The 19,379-nt window shown below is 42.1% G+C and overlaps 1 protein-coding gene across 1 annotated transcript in view; it reads right to left on the bottom strand.

The window, feature by feature from the left end:
• Positions 1–19,379, bottom strand: part of spg21 (SPG21 abhydrolase domain containing, maspardin) — a 136,164-nt gene that overhangs the window by 74,923 nt on the left and 41,862 nt on the right. The window contains exon 5 of the mRNA XM_043677697.2: positions 9,416–9,524. Coding sequence (XP_043533632.2) covers positions 9,416–9,524 — 109 coding nt within the window. The remainder of the gene's footprint in view (positions 1–9,415; positions 9,525–19,379) is intronic.

Below are 19,379 nucleotides of genomic sequence, written 5' to 3'. Positions count from 1 at the left end.
GAAAACAGAATACATACGACATGCAAGCAGATGTGATTAGTTTAGAATAGCATCATAGTTGGCACAGACATGATGGAAGTGAGGACTGCAAATGCTGGAGAGTCAGTCGAAACGTGTAGTGCTGGAAAACCCAGCAGGTCAGGCTGCATCAGAGGAGTAGGAGAGTCGATGTCTCGGGGATAAGCCTTTCATCAGAAGTGTGGGAGAAAGTGAGGACTGCAGAAGTTAGAAAGGGAGAAAGTGAGAATTGCAAATGCTAGAGAAGATGGAAGTGAGGACTGCAGATGCTGGAGAGGAGAAAGTGAGGACTCCTGATGAAGGGCTTATGCCCAAAATATCAAGTCTCCTGCTCCTTGAATGCTGCCTCACCGTTTTTCGATTACTTACAGTGTGGAAACAGGCCCTTCGGCACAACAAGTCCACACCGACACTCCAAAGAGCAACCCACCCAGACCCATTCCCCTACATTTACCTCTTCACCTAACACTACAGACAATTTAGCATGGCCAATTCACCTAACCTGAACATTTTTGGACTGTGGGAGAAAACCGCAGCACCCGGAGGAAAACCCACACAGACACGGGGAGAATGTGCAAACTCCACACAGACAGTTGCCTGAGATGGGAATTGAAACCGGGTCTCTGGTGGTCTGACGTAGCAGTCCTAACCACTGAGCCACCGTGCCACTGGCTATGTTTTTCCAGTGCCACACTTTTCAGCACAGATATGGTAGGCCAAATGGCCTTTGTCTGTGTTGTTCTGTTTTGTGTTTTAAGGAGACAGATGAAGCATAATGTGATAAATGTGAGGTTATCTACTTTGGTAGCAAAAACAGGAAGGCAGATTATCTGAATGGCAATAGACTGGGAAAGGGAGGGGTGCAATAAGACCTGGGTGCCCTTATACACCAGTCGTTGAGAGTAAGCATGTAGGTAGGTGCAGCAGGTGGTGAAAAAGGCAAATGATCTTTATCGTGAGAGGATTAGAGTATAACAGCAGGCATCTCTAACTGCAATTGCATATGGCTTCAGTGAGACCAGAGTCACTAAAGTGTGGTGCTGGAAAAACCATAGCAGGTCAGGCAGCATCTGAGGAGCGATTGAGTCAATGCTATGGGCTTCACCAAGCCTGAAACGTTGACTCCCTTGCTCCTAAGATGCTGCCTGACCTGCTATGCCTTTTTCCAGCGCCACACTTTATTGACCCTGACTTCTCTAGCATCTGCAGTCCTCACTCTCTCCACAATGAGGAAAGAGTTTTGGTCTCACTCTGAGGAAAGACATTCTGGTTTTAGAGGGCGGGCAACAAAGGTTCACTAGCTTGTGACCTGGGATGGCAGGGACATAAAACAGAGGCTTGATTAGTTAGGAATACATGGAGTTTGGAAGAATGAGGGGCTCTCACATAAAAACCTATAAAAAGTCTAACTAAACTAGACAGGGTAAACATAAGAAGGATGTTCTCAGTGACCTGTGAATGCATAAGCAGAGGTCACAGGTTAAGAACATGGATATTCTTAGGACAAAAATGAGAAGAAATTTCTTCACTTAAAATGTGGCAAGGCTGTGAAGTTCTCTGCAATAGGTTGAGGCCAAAACATTAAATGTTTGCAAGAAAATGTTACATATAGTTCTTAGCCTAAAGCGATATGGGGAGAAAGTAGGAATAGAGTATTAAGTTGGATAATTAACAATAATGATATTGAATGGTGGAGCAGGTTTCTAGAGCCAAATGGTCTATTTCAGCTGGTATTTTCTATGGAATGTCAAATACTCTTCTATGTTGAGCCCCAGTCTTGGACATACTAACCACATCTCTGCAATCAAGTTACTTTCACTTATGTTATCAATTGTTACAAATACTGCTACAAATACTGCATGCAATCCGACAAAGTCTTAAGTTTTGACTTATCAGCATTAATCTTTCTGCTTCTAATTTCTGCAGCATGCTTCTGCATATATTTTCTACTGTTCCTGTCACACTTCGATTAAAACAGGGGTGGCAAAGTGGCTCAGTGGTTAGCAGAGTCTCGGGACACTGTGTGGAGTTTGCACATTCTCCCCTTGTCTGCATCGGTTTCCCAACGGGTGCTGCAGTTTACCCCACAATCCAAAGATGTGCAAGTGGGGTGAACTGGCCATGCTAAATTGCCCATAGCGTTTAGGGATATGTCGGTTGGGTGCATTAGTCAGGGACAAATGGAGAGTAATGGGTTTGGGGAATGGGTCTGGGTGGGTTACTCTGCGGAGAATCAGTGTGGACTTTTTGGTCCAAAGGGCCTGTCCCCACATTTAATGTAGGGATTCTATGATTCAGCTTTTCACAACCCTGCACGTCTGCTGACTCATTTCTTTTCGATTTGTTAAACTTCCCTTCAACTGAACCCCTCCCCCTACTAATTAGCTTAAAGCCTTACCTTAATTAGACAATTTGCCAGTATGATTCAAATGAAACCCACATCAATTCTCTCTTTCCCTAGGCCTGATGCCAGTGATCCATGAATCAGAACCAATTTCACCCACACTGCGCTCACAGACACTTACTTCTAATTGTTTTCATCCTTTGCCGATTTGCACATGGCACAGGTAGTAATGCAGAAACTATGAAAATGAATGAATATGAATGATGTTGTCACGTGTGTTACTTTGTGTTACTATAAAATAAAGAGGATTGATGAGGGCAGAGCAGAAGATGTGATCAATGTAGACTTCAGTAAGGCATTTGACAAGGTTCCCCATGGGAGACTGTTTAGCAAGGTCAGATCGCATGGAATACAGGGAGAACTAGTCATTTGGATCCAGAACTGGCACAAAACTGACAGCGGGTGGTGGTGGAGGGTTGTTTTTCAGACTGGAGGCCTGTGACTAGTGGAGTGCCACAAGGATTGGTGCTGGGTCCACTACCTTTCATCATTTATATAAATAATTTGCATGTGAGCATAAGAGTATAGTAAGTAAGTTTACAAACGACACCAAAATTGGAGGTGTACTGGACAGCGAAGAAGCTTACCTCAGATTACAATGGGATCTTATTCAGATGGGCTAATGGGCTGAGAAGTGGCAGATGGAGTTTAATTTAAATAAATGCGAGGTGCTGCATTTTGAGAAAGCAAACCTTAGCAGGACCTGTACACTTCATGGTAAGGACCTAGGGAATGTTGCTGAACAAAGAGACCTTGGAATGCAGGTTCTTAAAAGCCCTGCGGGGCCGGTGGCACAGTGGTTAGCACTGCTGCCTCACAGCCCCAGGGACCAAGGTTCGATTCCAGCCTTGGGCGACTGTCTGTGTGGAGTTTGCACATTCTCCCCGTGTCTGCGTGGGTTTCCTAAAATTGCCCATAGTGTTCGGAGTCTCCTTCAGAGGGAAATAGGTCTGGGTGGGTTGCTGATTCCTGATGAAGGGTTTTGTGGGTGGCACGGTGACACAGTGGGTGGCACGGTCGCACAGTAGTTAGCACTGCTGCCTCACAGCGCCAGAGACCCGGGTTCAATTCCCGCCTCAGGCGACTGACTGTGTGGAGTTTGCACGTTCTCCCCATGTCTGCGTGGGTTTCCTCCAGGTGCTCCGTTTTCCTCCTACAGTCCAAAGATGTGCAGGTCAGGTGAATTGGCCATGCTAAATTGCCCGTAGTGTTAGGTAAAGGGTAAATGTAGGGGTATGGGTGGTTGCGCTTCGGCGGGGTGGTGCGGACTTGTTGGGCCGAAGGGCTTGTTTCCACACTGTAAGTAATCTAATCTAATCTAAAGTGGAGTCGCAGGTAGGTAGGATAGTGAAGAAGGCGTTTGGTATGCTTTCCTTTATTAGTCAGAGTATTGAGTACAGGAGTTGGGAGGTCATGTTGCAGCTGTACAGGACATTGGTTAGGCCACTGTTGGAATATTGCATGCAATTCTGGTCTCCTTCCTATCGGAAAGATGTTGTGAAACTTGAAAGGGTTCAGAAAGGATTTACAAGGATGTTGTCAGGGTTGGAGGATTTGAGCTATAGGGAGAGATTGAATAGGCTCGGACTGTTTTCCCTGGAGCGTCGGAGGCTGAGGGGTGACGTTATAGAGATTTACAAAATCATGAGGGGCATGGATAGGATAAATAGACAAAGTCTTTTCCCTGGGGTCGAAGAGTCCAGAACTAGAGGGTGAGAGGGGAAAGATATAAAAGAGACCTAAGGGGTAACCTTTTCACACAGAGGGTGGTACGTGTATGGAACGAACTGCCAGAAGAAGTGGTGGAGGCTGGTACAATTGCAACATTTAAAAAATTTGGATGGATATATGAATAGGGGATTGATGAGGGCAGAGCAGAAGATGTGATCAATGTAGACTTCAGTAAGGCATTTGACAAGGTTCCCCATGGGAGACTGTTTAGCAAGGTCAGATCGCATGGAATAAAGTCCCACCTGCCGGGTGCTGGCAGGTGGGACTAGATTGGGTTGGGATATCTGGTCAGCATGGACAAGTCAGACCGAAAGGTCTGCTTCCGTGATGCAGATATGTATGACTCTATGATCTAAATACAGTCAAAAGCTTTCATTGTCACCATATTTTTGTGCTAGGGACCCAGGTTCAATTCCACCCTCGACTAATTGTACCAATGCGACATAAACACTCTCTCCGTGACTGCATAGGTTTCCTCCGCGTGCTCCGGTTTTCTCCCAAAGTCCAAAGATGTGCAGGTTAGATGGATTGGCCATGCTAAATTGCCCATTCTGTTCAGGGGTGTGCAAGCTAGGTGGATTAGCCTTGGGAAATGTATAATTACAGGGATGGAACGTGCTTGTGTGGGATGCTCTTCAGAGGGTTGGTATGGACTCAATTGGCTGAATGCCCTGCTTCCACACTATAGGGATTCTATCATGCTATGAAAATCAACTTTAAATTTTCTCACATTTTGCTCCATTTGCCAACTTTTTGCCCACTTAGTCATCGGGTCATACAGCACGGAAACAGACCCTTCAGTCCAACTCATCCATTCCGGCCAGATACCCTAAATTAATCTAGCTCCATTTGCCAGCACTTCGCCCATATCCCTCTAAACCCTTGCTATTCATACACCCATCCAGATGCCTTTTAAGTGTTGTAATTATACCAGCCTCTACAAATTCCTCTGACAGTTCATTCTATACAAGTACCACCCTCCATGTGTAAAAGTTGCCCCTTAGGTCCCTTTTAAACTTTTCCCCCATACTAAATTTATGCCGTCTAGTTGGTCACTCCACCACCCCAGGGAAAAGACCATGTCTACTTAACCTATGCAAGCTCCTCATGATTTTATAAACCTCCACAAGGTCACCCCTCAGTCTCTGATGCTCTAGGAAAATCAGTTCCAGCTTATTCAGCCTCTCCTTATAGCTCAAATCCTCCTTGTAACATCCTTGTTAATCTTTTCTGAACCCTTTCAAGTTTCATAACATCCTTCTCAGAGGAGGACCAGAATCACATACAATATCCCAAAAGTACCTTCACCAACGTCCTGTACAGCTGCAACATGACCTCCCAACTCCTGTGCTCAATACTCTGACCAAGAAAGGAAAACATACCAAATGTCCTTTCACTATCCCATCTAACTGCGATTCCACTTTCAAGGAACTATGAACCTGCACTCCAAGATCTCTTTGTTCAGCAAAACTCCGCAGGGCCTTATCATTAAGTTTATAAATCCTGAATTGCCTTTCCAAACTGCAGCACCTCACATTTACCTAAACTAAATACCATCTGCCACTCCTCAGCCCATTGGCTCATCTGATCAAGATCCCGTTGTAGTCTGAGACAACCTTCTTCGCTGTCGAATACACCTCCAATTTTGGTGTCATCTGCAAACTTACTAACCATACTTTTATTCACATCCAAATCATGTATATAAATGATGAAAAGCAGTGGACCCAGCAACGATCCTTGTGGCCAACCACTGGTCACAGGCCTCCAGTCTGAAAAGCACCCTCCACATCACCCTCTTCCTTCAAGCCAGTTCTGTATCTAAATGGCTAGTTCTTCCTGTATTACCTTGCTATATCAGTCTATCATGAAGGAACTTCGACAAAAGCCTTACTGAAGTCCATATAGATCATGCCCACCTCTCTACTCTCAACAATCCCCTTCGCTACTTCTTCAAAAAACTAAAAACTTAAGTTAGTGAAATTCCGATGAAGAGCTTATGCTCGAAACGTCAACTTTCCTGCTCCCAAGATGCTGCCTGACCGGCTGTGTTTCTCCAACACCACATGATTTCTTAATCAGTCCTTACAAACACAGGCAATTCCTGTCCCTCAGGATTTCCTCCAACAACTTGCCTACCATGGATGTCACACTTACAGGGGTCTATAGTTCCCTGGCTTTTCCTTACCATTTTTCTTAAATAGTAGTTAGCACACTAGCGAACCTCCAGTCTTCCAGCACCTCACCTGTGACTACCCATCAGACAAATATCTCAGCAAATGGCCCAGAAATCACTTCCCTAGCTTCCCAGAGTTCTGGGGTACACCTGATCAAGTCCTGAGGATTTAGTCACCTTTATACATCTTAAGAGATCTGGCACCTCCTTCTCTGTAATATGGACATTTTTCAAGATACCATCATCTATTTCCCTGTATTCTATATCTTCTATGTCCCTCTTCACAGTAAACACTAATGCAAAATACTCATTTAGTAGCTCATCCATCTCCTGCAGTTACACACAAAGGCTGCCCTACTGATCTTTGAGGGCCCTATTCTCTCCCTAGTTACCTTTTTGTCCTTAATGTATTTCTAAAAACCCTTTGGATTCTCCTTAACCTTATTTGCTAAAGCTGTCATGTCCCTTTTTTGTCCTCCTGATTTCCCTCAAACTCTTCCAAGGATTCACTCAACTTCTGTCTATATTTGACATAGGCTTCCTTCCTTTTCTTGGCCAAAATCTCAATTTGTCTAGTCATCCAGCATTCCCTATAACAATCAGCCTTTCCTTTCGCTCTAACAGGAACATACTATCTCTGGACTCTCGTTATCTAATTTGAGGGCTTCCATTTTCCAGCCACCGCTTTACCTATGAACATCCATCTCCAATCAATTTTTGAAAATTCTTGCTAATACCGTTAAAATTGGTCTTCCTCCACTTTAGAACTTTTAATGTTACAATCTGGTCTATCCTTTTCTATGACTATTTTAAAACTAATACAATTATGGCTGCTGGCCTCAAAATGCTCCCACTGACACCTCAGTCACTTGCCCTGCCATATTTCCCAACAGTAGGTCAACTGTTGCACCTTCTCGAATAGATATATCCACATACTGAATCAGGAAATTGTCTTGTATACACTTAACCTCCTCTCCATCTAAACCCTTAACACTATCACAGTTCCAGTCTATGTTTAGAAAGTTAAATTCCCCTACCGTAACCACCCTACTATTCTTACAGATAACTAAGATCTCCTTACAACTTTGCTTCTCAATTTCCCACTGACTAATGGGTGGTCTATAATATAATCTAATTAAGATGATCATCCCTTTCCTATTTCTTAGTCCCACCCAAATAACTTCCCTGGACGTATTCCCAGGAATATCCTCCCCAAGAACAGCTGCAATGATATTCCTTCACAAAAGCCCCATTCCTCCCTTTCTTGCCTCCCTTTCTATCCTTCTTATAGCATTTGTATCCTGGAACAATAAGCTGCGAGTCCTGCCCATCCCTGAGCCACGTTTCTGTAACTGCTATGATATTCCAGTTCCACGTTCTGAACCATGCCTGGAGTTCATTGCCTTTCCTGTTAGGCCTCTTACATTGAAATAAATGCAGTTTAATTGATTAGTCCTACTTCGTTCTCTGTTTTGTTCGTGTCTGCCCTTATTTAACCCATCAATATTGCCCACCTCTAAACTGCCTGCATCCCTCTCAATTTGCTTTTCCACCAACCTGTGTCATCTGCAAACTCGGCTACAGAATATTTGCTTCTTTCATCCAAATTATTAACATACATTGTAAACAGTTGTGGACCCAGTACTGATCCCTGTGAGCACCAACCAGAAAAAGAACCTCTTTAGTTATTTCCTGCAATGGGGCAATATACAACTTCCAGCACCATGGGCACTTTCATTGACGAAGGAAAAATTTCTTCTCACTGTGGTCTTATGTGTCTAAACCCTTAACGCAGCGAGCTGTGGGGGTAGAGTCCTTGTGTAGGTTTAAGGTTGAGAGAAATAGTTTCTTAGGCAGTAGGAGAAACTAAGGGTTATGGGGAAAAGGCAGAAATGTAATTTTGAGGAACATTGGATCAGATGGTGATCCTACTGGTAGAGCAAGTACATAGCCTACTCCTGCTCCTTTTACTTATGGTCATACCTGTTCTCCTCACACTGCAGGAAGAAACAAATTGTATGCGCTCTCTGCCAGTGAATTTTCTCTCTCACTATTACTGCCCTTCTCTTACAGGTCTGCTTTTCACTTTATGAAGCTACTGATCCAATATCTCATGTTTTAAGAAGTTCTAACTTCTCTCTCCTGCTCTTTATGAATTCACTGTACCTATGCGCTCTTAAACTGTCACCGACTCCTCCACAGTCTTGCTCAGCCTGAACAGCCTTGAGGGACTGAATAACAACAGCTTCATAGCACCAGGACCTGGGTTTGATTCCAATCTTGGGTGTGTGTGGAGTTTGCATGTTCTCCCAGTGTCTGAGTGGGTTTTGGCCAGATGCTCAGGTTTCCTCACATAGTCCAAAGATTAGTCATGCTAAATTGTCCTGTGATGTCCTGGAACGTGCAGGCTAGTTTAGATTAGATTACATTTAAGTTAGATGTAGATTTTACTGTCATGTGTACTCAAGTACTAGGTTCAAAGGTACTGTGAAAAACTTTACAATATCGCCACAAAGTACAGGGGTACAAAGTATTAGTTACAGAAGTCGAAAAATAAAGATAAAAGTTCAAACATTCAGCATTCTTTGTATAAAAGTGGAAAATAAAGTTAGAAAATCAAACATTACACTCTTTTCTTAAGTAATGGGCCTGCAGATGCTTCAAGCTGGGCTTTCCCCAGCTTGGCATGCTGAGTTAGGATTGGTCATGGTAAATAAGAAGTTACAGGGATAATGTGAGGGCTTGGTCTGGGTGGTATGCTCTTCAGAGGCTTATTGTAGATTTCATTGGTTGAATAACCTCCCTCTGCACTGTAGGGATTCTGTGACTCTGATATACTACATTTTGCCACTGCACAATGACAGAGTTCCACACAGTTGATTTGAATGAGAACCTCGATCTTTTTTTAATGTTGGGATTTTCTGGGCTTAAAAGGTTTGACCTGCCATTTGTTCAAATGCTTAATGAAGTGGTGATTCTTCTCTCCATGCTTGTTTTCTGTAGAGTACTAACTGCTCAAATAATTCAAGTTGTATAACTCAGACATGTCAGTGTTTAGACAGTAATTTTTGTTCAACTCCTTGGCTCACCCGGTCAACCATGAAATCGATTGCATCTGCCATTTTTGGATCCACAGGACCAGCTGTAAAGTTTCCAAGAACAATCTTCTTCAACATAAATCCAGGCATCAACCAGAAGCTAAAATAAAATTTCATAAATGGGATAAGAGTCACACTGACAAAGAACATTAAAGCAAATAAACTCAAAACTAAAAAAAAAATTAATGGGAAGCATATTGTGAATTTAATTTTTGGACGCTGCACAGGTAGAAATGTCATTATGAAGAGCCAAACTGAGTGACCATCAGATGTTTTCACAATCAATCATTTCAGCTAAAGGAAAAAAAAAGTAAGTTTTAAATTTTCACATGGCGTAACAGATTTGGGCTGTGAAAAATTAAGTGTTGGCATATCATTAAATCATACAAGCAATGAGGGGAGTAGAATTAGATTACATAGGAGGAATGTTGATGAAGGGCTTTTGCCTGAAACGGTGATTCTCCTGCTCCTGATCTGCTGTGTTTTTCCAGCAACACAGTCTCGACTCTAATCGCAAGCATCTGCAATCTTCACTTTCTCTTACACAGGGGGCGAATAGCCCATTTCTATGCTAGAACTCCGCATGATTTTAATAATTATCTAGGATTTGGGTAACCAAACCAGAAGTCCAGGTGAAGTGTGATAGGATATAGCTGTCAAATGAAATTCAAATCAAAGAAATGTGAGGTGATACAATTTGGTATAAAGAACTTGCAGACAGTAAGAAATAAAGAGACCCATTAGTGTGGTGTGTGATGGTGCTGTGACTTTAAGTTGTTATTTTGTCCTTTTTTTTGAAGAAAGGTTGTAAGGCAGAGGCGCTGAGCAGGGAGAAAGTGAGGACTGTAGATGCTGGAGATCAGAGTCAAAAGGGTGTGTTGCTGGAAAAGCAGAGTTGGTCACACGGGTCTGAACAGAGTGGGCAAACAGAAATTGCTGCCATTCACAACAGGATTAAATATTGGTTCTTGGGGGATCCAAGATGGCGGCGACCCAGCAAGTCTGAGTCTACAGTGCTCCTCCCAAGACTTGGGCAAAGTGGGTCACCCACCCCCACTACACTCACCAAATCATTTAAAATAGCTGCTTAATTGAATTAGTTGCTTAGTGTTGAATTTAAACAATTTAATCTTCAGTAAAAATGACTAAAGGGAAGGGAGCCCGCAGCTCTCAGCAAGCAGGAACCCCTCCCCCACCCTCTCCAGCTGCAGCAGAGGCGTCCACAGCCGCCCCGGGGTACTTGCCTACGGTGGCGAGCCTCGTGGAAATCATCTCCAAACTGGATGCGAAGATTGATGCTTTCATTGAAGAATCCCAAAGTCGATGGGACTCACTCTCGGCCGCGCTGCAAAAGCACGACCGAGACATTAAAGAAATCGAGCGCCGAGTCGGACGGGCAGAGCTAAAGGCCGCGACCTCCGAAACTACAGCGCAATCGGCCGTGGATCAGGTCCGGACTCTCGAACAGCGAGTCCAGACCTTAGAGAATCATATTGATGACCTCGATAATCGAGGTCGTCGAAAAAATATTCGTTTGCTGGACGGGAAGAGGAAGGCCAGCTTACAGTGTTTCTCGAGCAGTGGCTGCCACAGCTTTTAAATCTGGAGGCTGGCTCAGGCCAGGTAAGGGTGGAATGGGCCTACCGGGTTGCAATACGCGGGCCCGGCTCAAACCAGCGCCCTCGCCCGGTCCTGTTCCGGCTGCAGAGCTATAGGGAAAGGCAGATACTCCTAGAAGCCTCTAGAAATCTTGGAAAAGATTCCCAAGCCATGATCTATAAAGGATCCAAGATCATGTTATTCCAGGACTTTTCTCCAGCTCTGGTCTGAAAGAGGAAGGCATTCGATGAGGCGAAGAAGTGCTTAAGGGACTTAAATATTCAGTACTCCTTACGCTACCCAGCGACGCTATGCTTTAACCATGAAGGATCCGTGTACAACTTTGGATCGCCAGAAAAGGCTAAGGAATTTTTGGGTTCTCTTAGATAAATTGTAAGAGACAATGGATGTTGGTTTGCCTTTCCCCCACTCCGGTTTATATCCCCCCACTTTTTCTTTTTTCTTACCTTACTGTTTAATATTATCTTGGGGGGTGGGGAGAGGGATTTATTTATTTGTTCTCTAGTTAACTATTTTCTCCCCCCCTTCGGGTTGGTGTTTTTATTATTCTATGTATGTATGTGTATACGTATGTATGTATGTGTGTGTATATATGTGTGTGTGTGTGTGTATATATGTGAGAGAGTTTAGTTAATGTTAGTAGGGGGAGGTGGTCACCTTATTCTATTTTACCTCGGTCTCTAGGAGCGGGGTTGTTTTCCCTTGCTATTTTGTATTATTATATTTAATTATTATTTGTTGAGGTTGTAATTTGATAGTTATATATGTTTATACATGGTATTAACATTACTAAATATATCCAGGTGTGGGTGGGGGTAGGGTGCTCACTGTTAACTCTAGCTTTGTATTATACCGGAATTCTCCTCATCCTATTGAGGAGCGCCTGGGTCAAGGGTGGGGTATTGGTTGGGAGAGGATACGATGGACCTTTGGAAAGGAAGTGACACCCCCTGGGAACAAACAGGAAAATCTCCATTTAAATAAGTTTTTTTTTATTATTTAGAAATAGTTTTTTATTATACTGTTGTGAGTGTATTAGAGAGCCTTTATTTTTGTGAATTTTATATGCTCTATGCTTGGGATGTTTTGGATAGGGTTTCCCCTCCCGAGGGATCTCGGATTTGCCCGGATGATTATGGTTGATCAGTCGGTTAAGTGGTGCACCTGGAATGTCAAGGGAAGTAATTCGCCAGTCGAAAGGAAGAAAATATTATCAAATCTTAAGAAAGAAAGAATTGATATAGCTCTCCTACAGGAGACACATCTGTTGGATAAGAACACTTGAAATTACGACAGGGTGGATTTGATCAGGCCTTTTTTTCTTCTTTTAGCTCAAAAGGTAGGGGAGTTGTATTCTTGTTCGGAAGAATTTCCCTTTCAAAATCCTAAATCAGATAAAAGACGAATCTGGACGATATATTCTGATTAAAGCCCTTATAAATGGAGAAGAATATGGGATTTTAAATTTGTACTGCCCCCCCCCCTTTAAATTTATAAGCGAAGCCTTCTCAAAATTGATGGCTCTTGGTGCCCGTCATACAATTATAGGGGGAGACTTTAATTGCGTTATGGATCCGGAAATAGATAGGATTCCCAAGAGTACTGCAGGAGCATCTCCCAGATCTCGACAATTGGGGGATCTGAACAAAGAATTAGGATTAGTAGATGTATGGAGATGTCTTCATCCACAGGGCAGAGATTTTTCTTTTTACTCCAATCCACATAAATGCCATACCAGAATTGATATGTTTTTTGCCCCCTTGATTTTTTTAAATTCCATATCATCCTGTAAAATAGGTAGTATAGCAATTTCCGACCATGCTGCTGTATATATGGAAACCAAGGCGAGGAACAATGGGACATCCCCTTATAAAGTCAGCGACCCATCAATGATGTGGGAGACCATCAAAGCTTACGCGTAATTTGATCATCTCCTACTCAGCGACCCAGAAAAAATTAAAGGGAGAACAACAGCGTCTGCTCGAAGCTTGCTTAAAAGCAGCTGAAACTGCATACGCTGATAGACCTTCTATTATTAAATTGCAAAGGATTACGGCCCTTAGGACAGCTCTAAACACTACGCTTACCCAAACGGCTAAGAGGGAAATATTATTTGCAAAACAAAGGTTATACGAATTTGGCGACAAATCAGGTAGATACTTAGCATTTCTTGCAAAGAAAAAAAAAGGCCCCTCAAACTATCACGTCTATCAAGGAAAGTACGGGTATTTTGACTCATGATCATAAAAAGATTAATGCAATCTTTAGAAAATTTTATTCTGATTTATATAAATCGCAGGATTGTGAAGACAGGACTAGGAGGATGCAATCATTTTTTTAAAATTTGACCTTTCCGGGCCTAACTCCGGAACAGGTATCGGTCTTAAATGCTCCCCTAACAGTCCAACTTGACGCAATCAGGCAACTTCAGAGCAGTAAGGCACCGGGCCCAGATGGTTTTCAAGCTGAATTCTATAAAGAAGTTACAGAAATATTGGCTGGTCCACTTATGGACATGTATAACTATGCATTAGTCAGGGCTGTCTCCCGCCTTCGCTGAAAGAGGCAAATATCTCTCTTATCCTTAAAAAAGGAAAGGATTCAGAAGATTGTACGTCATACAGACCAATATCCTTGCTAAATGTAGATTTTAAAATCCTTTCTAAAACGTTAGCACTGAGACTAGAAAGGGTACTGCCACATATTATAAAGGAGGATCAGACGGGGTTTATTAAGGGCCGTAGATCATCCAATAATATTAGAAAGGTTTTGAATATGATTCAAGCCTGCCATCAGGGAAAGATACCAGGAGTAGTAGTTTCATTAGAGGTGGAAAAGGCATTTGATAGGGTTGAATGGTCATATTTGTTTTACACATTGGAAAGGTTTGGCATTGGAAAGGAGTTTACCAAATGGGTCTCAACATTGTATAGTGATCCCAAAGCAGTTGTGGTTACCAATGGATTAGGTTCGGAAAGCTTAAGTGTGGGTAGGGGCTGCCGTCAGGGATGTCCTCTCTCGCCATTGTCATTTACGCTAATAATTGAACCACTAGCAGAAGCTATACAGGCTGATCCTAATATAACGGCCCCAAGGATTGGTACAGGTAAACATAAAATTACCCTGTATGCAGATGATGTTCTTTTATTCCTCAGTAATCCTCTGATGTCCGTACCTCGCTTAATCCAAGTTATTAATACGTTTAGCGCATTCTCAGGCTATAAAATTAATTTCTCAAAATCGGAGGCTATGCCAATGGGTGGCCTTGCTATGATACCCCACTTAGTGGACGGATCCCATTTTCCCTTTCGTTGGTCCCTGGAGGGTTTCTTATATTTAGGCATTTTTATTACCCCAGTATTTGGTCAGTTATACAAGGCTAACTTTGTGCATTTACTGGAAAGGATAAGGCAGGACCTCCAGCGATGGGGAGACCTTCCAATTATCTGGCTGGGTAGAATAGCACTAATTAAAATGAATGTCCTGCCCCGTCTCCTATACCCTATGAGAATGCTTCCAGTGATGTTGCCGAGGCTGGTTGGGTTCCTTTATCTGGAATCATAGACGGCCCCTCATTAAGCTGAAGAAGCTACAGCTTCCACAGGCAAGGGGAGGATTGGACTTCCCAGATTTTAGGAAATATCAGTTAAGTTCCTAATTAAGTTACTTAGCTGATTGGGTCTTGTTAGATCCACAATCAATCTGGCTGGACATCGAGGCTTCTCAAGTAAAATGCCCACTTATTAACCTTTTATTTTCAGACAAGAGGAAAATCATTACAGATCACTATAAAAACCCTATAATACTAAATACAATCAAAGCTTGGAATATAATGCGGCAAAATGAGGGCAACTCACATAAAACATCCCCCTATGCGCTGATAGGAGGAGCATGGGGATTCCAACTGGGGTTTACAGATGCCACTTTTAAACTCTGGAGATCCAGGGGTATCTCATGTCTAGGGGACCTGTTTAAAGATGGAGTCCTGATGTCTTTTGAACAGCTGCGTCAGAAATTCGGATTACCTAATGGAGACCTCTTTCGATACTTCCAAATTCGAGACTATATACAGAAGAAGACTACGTTATTAGATAGTCTTTATAAATCAGATAGAGAATGTAGAGTACTACGACCAATGGGGGTATCCTCCATCAGTACTATTTATCATTTATTACATGAAGTATCGGGAGATATGGACAATCTGCTTAAAACATGGGATCAGGATTTGGGACTAGAAATCTCTATAGAAACGTGGAATGATATCTGGGAAAATGCTAGAAGAATTACTATTTGTAACAGAACCCAGGCTATCCAGCTGAAGATACTTCATAGGGCCCATATAGCACCGGTTCGATTGGCAAACTTTAAGGCAGGAGCATCTCCAATGTGTCCCAAATGTAAAATAGAGGTGGGCACTCTTGTACATTGCCTATGGACCTGTCATAAGATCCGTAGATACTGGACTAAAGTAGCAAGTGCCCTGACAGAAATTTTAGGAACAGAAATTAAAGTGGACCCTGTATCTCTCCTTTTGGGCTTTTCGAACTTATCCTCCCTGGACATGTACGGGAAGAGACTATTTTCTATTCCTCTTTCTGTGCAAGGAAAAATAATTTGGTAAACTGGGTGGCTGAGGGCCCCCCTGGACTTTCAAATTGGCACAGATTAATTATGGAATGTATTCCCCTTGACTTCCTTACAAATATGGTGCACCAAAAGACCGAATTATTTTATAAAATATGGCAGCCCTTCTTGAATTATATGAATACAGATATTTCGGCTATCCTAACAAGGGTTTTTATTTAATTGAGATTACGAACCTGGCTGGTCCGGGGCCCCTTGGGAGAGGAATCCCGCACGAATACGGGTTTTTGTTACATTTGATGTTAACACATTCCGAGCATGTATCTCACTACCCAATTTCTATGTTATCCGCTGTTTTTTTTTCTTCTCTTTCTCTTATTTGAATAATGTAAGAGACTTAAATATACACTCTGGTTAGTTGTAGGTTAGATTAGTAGTTAGTTGAGTTTTGTTTATTTTTCCTCGGTATTTTTCTTTTGTTAAATTTTGGTTATTATATATTTAAGATTTAATTGTATATCAATGTTTGTACTTGAGAGTTTTGTTTATTTTTGTAAACTTGTAAAAATATTAAATTTCTAATAAAAATATCTAAAAAAAAAAATTGGTTCTTAAAATCTTTTGCAAAAGAAACAAGTGGGAAGTAAAGTGAACAAGAAACATTTTTACACAGCAAGTGACTCAGGTTTGGATTGTACTGCTTAGAAGTATCATGAAACAGATTCAATTGAAGCATTCAAGAGAGCTTTAGATGATTTTGGGAGGTGGAGCTGTGTGCAATCAAATAAATCTCAACTGGAATGAAACGAGGTTCCAGCAAGATCACAGAGGGAGGGAACACCAGCAGACCTGTGGAGGGGTTGGTTCATTAGGGCAAAGGTGTGGGTAAGGGTGGAGGTGGGGAGATTGCAGAGGAGTGGAGGTGATGGCAGGGAGAGGACGGAGGCAACCTTTAAATAAAGTAAACAAGTGTAGAGCAGGTCAGACAGCGTCCATGGAGAGCAAGCTAACTGTTAGAGTTTAGATGCCTCTTCATCAGAGCTGTCATTTTCAGTGTGGATTCCAGGATTTGAAGTAATTTGCTCCTACTTTAAGTGAAGAGTTCTTACACAAAATTGTGATATACAGAGTCTCAGCAACACAAATTGGCAAGGCCACTTTTGGAATATTATGTGCAATTCTAGTCTGCCTCCAATCGGAAGGATGTTGTGAAATTTGAAAGGGTTCTGAAAAAAATTACAAGGATGTAGCCAGTGTTGGAGGATTTGAGCTATAGGGAGAGGGTGAATAGACTGGGACTATTTTCCCTGGAATGTAGGAGGCTGAGTTTAGAAGTTTATAAGATCACGAGGGACATGAAGAAGGTAAATAGACAAGGTCTTTTCCCTGGGGTTGGGGAGTCCAAAATTAGAAGGCATAGGTTTAGGGAGGGGAGGGGGATTTAAAAGGGACATAAGGGGCAACTGTTTCACACAGAGTGGTGTGTGTATGGAAAGAGCTGCCAGAGGAAGTAGTGACGGCAGGAACAGTTACAGCATTTAAAAGGCTGGGTTTATGAATAGAAAGGGTTTAGAAGGATTTGGGCCAAGTATTGACAAATAGGACTAGTTAGTTTAGGATATCTGGTCAGCATGGACAAGTTGGACCAAAGAGTCTATTTCCATGTTGTCAATTTCTATGACTCTATGTTGTTCAATGTTGCTCACCAGCATCGTTAACTTCACCTTCAGCCCCATGAGCTTCCCATTCTCCTTGCTTATTCGGCATCCTAAACTCCCTCCTCTAACCTCCCATCCAACTCCTTTGGTCCCATCAAACCACCACCATCACCTTGTTCCTTACACCTTGCCCTCCAAAATCGGTTACCCCAACTCTAAATAAATGGTGAAGAATGATTAGTTAATGAAATAGCCTTATTCAACATTCTGCACAACTTCGTTTTAAAATTATTCATGAATATTAATTAATAATATTAAAGATAGAACACACCAGATCGCGATACGTGAAAAAGATTTTCATCTCCCCTCTAGATCCTTTTGAAATGATTTTGAACTTATGACCACACTCACCATATAGAACAGATTTTCTCTATAAAATTCTCTCAAGTTGGAAACATGTTCAAGATCGTCTCTTGACCTGTGCTGTTCCAGGGAAATCAGTGCTAATATTTTCAATTTCCCTGCATCACTTAAGCCCTCATCTTGTGACATAACTACAATTCTTGAAAATGTGTGGAGTTCACAGGTTTAGCTAAAATTCCAGCACAGTAATTGCTCTATATATTTGATTTTATTCCATAAGCTTAACTAGTCAGAATCTTGTCATTTTGTCTTTGAGAGATTAAGGGATGTGTTATTAAATGTGCCTGTATTGGCTGCTCCAAATTTCAAACCATTCAAGTCAGCAATTACTATTTGTAAATGTAGAACATCACAGCGCAGTACAGGCCCTCAGCCTTCACTGTTGCACTATGCCCTTAAAATGTACACTGTTCTGTTATCACTACATGTTTATCCAATGACCATTAAAATGCCCTTAATGTTGGTGAGTCCACTACTGTTGCAGGCAAAGCATTTTACACTGTTACTACTCTGAGTAAAGAAATTACCTCTAAGATCTGTCCTATATCGATCACTCCTCAAAGCCATGACTTTCACTGTCAACCCTATCTAATCCTCTGATCATCGTGTATGTCTCTAAGTCACCTGTCAATCTTCTCTCTTATGAAAACAGTCTCAAATCCCTCAGCCTTTCCTCATGAGACCTTCTCTCCATACTAGGCACATCCTAGTAAATCTTCTCTCTACCCTTTCCAATACTTCCATATCCTTCCTACAATGCAGCGACCAGAACTGTACACAATATTCCAAGTGCAGCCGCACCAGAGTTGCATACAGCTGTAATATGACCTCATGGCTATGAAACTCAATCCCTCTACCAATAAAAGCCAGCACACCGTATGCCTTCTTAAGAACCTGGGTGACAACTTTCAAGGATCTATGTACATAGACACAGATCTCCCTGCTCATCCACACTACCAAGAAACTTACCATTAGCCCAGTACTCTGCATTCCTGTTACTCCTTCCAAAGTGAATCACCTCACATTTTTCCACATTAATCTCCATTTGCCACCTCTCAGCACATCTCTATAAGATGCAACATCTATCAGCACTATCCACAACTCCACCGACTTTAGTGTTATCTGCAAATTTACTAACCCAACCTACTACACCCTCATCCAGGTTATTTATAAAAATGGCAAACAGCAGCGGCCCCAAAACAGATCCTTGTGGTACACCACTCGTAACCGAACTCCAGGATGAGCATTTCTCATCAACTACCACCTTCTGTCTTCTTACAGCTAGCCATTTTCTGATCCAAACCACTAAATCATCCTCAATCCCATGCCTCATTTTCTACAATAGTGTACCATGGGGAACATTATCAAACGTTTTACTGAAATCCATATACACTATATGTTGGAGCTGTGATATTACAAAATGTACAGTGTCTAGTTATTTTTTTCAAGTAAATTGAATCCTCATCAATGAAAATACTACATAGTTGAAAAGCAAATGTTAATTTTTTTTTGGTTCTGCAATAGTTTGAAATATTGGAAAAACTGAGACCGAGGCAGACCTTAACCCACCATAACCTTCGGAAAATGTTGACAGTTTCATGCAATTACCATTTACTTTAAAATTTAAATCATTAGGATAGAACATCACAATTCCTCATTTATGAGAATAA

This window comes from Chiloscyllium plagiosum, unplaced genomic scaffold (genome assembly GCF_037043375.1).
Source record: "Chiloscyllium plagiosum isolate Xiang-an unplaced genomic scaffold, Cpla_swu_hap1 HiC_scaffold_39, whole genome shotgun sequence".
Classification (NCBI taxonomy): domain Eukaryota; kingdom Metazoa; phylum Chordata; class Chondrichthyes; order Orectolobiformes; family Hemiscylliidae; genus Chiloscyllium; species Chiloscyllium plagiosum.
Note: the sequence above shows the minus strand (reverse complement) of the source record. Positions and strands in the feature narration are given on the sequence as shown.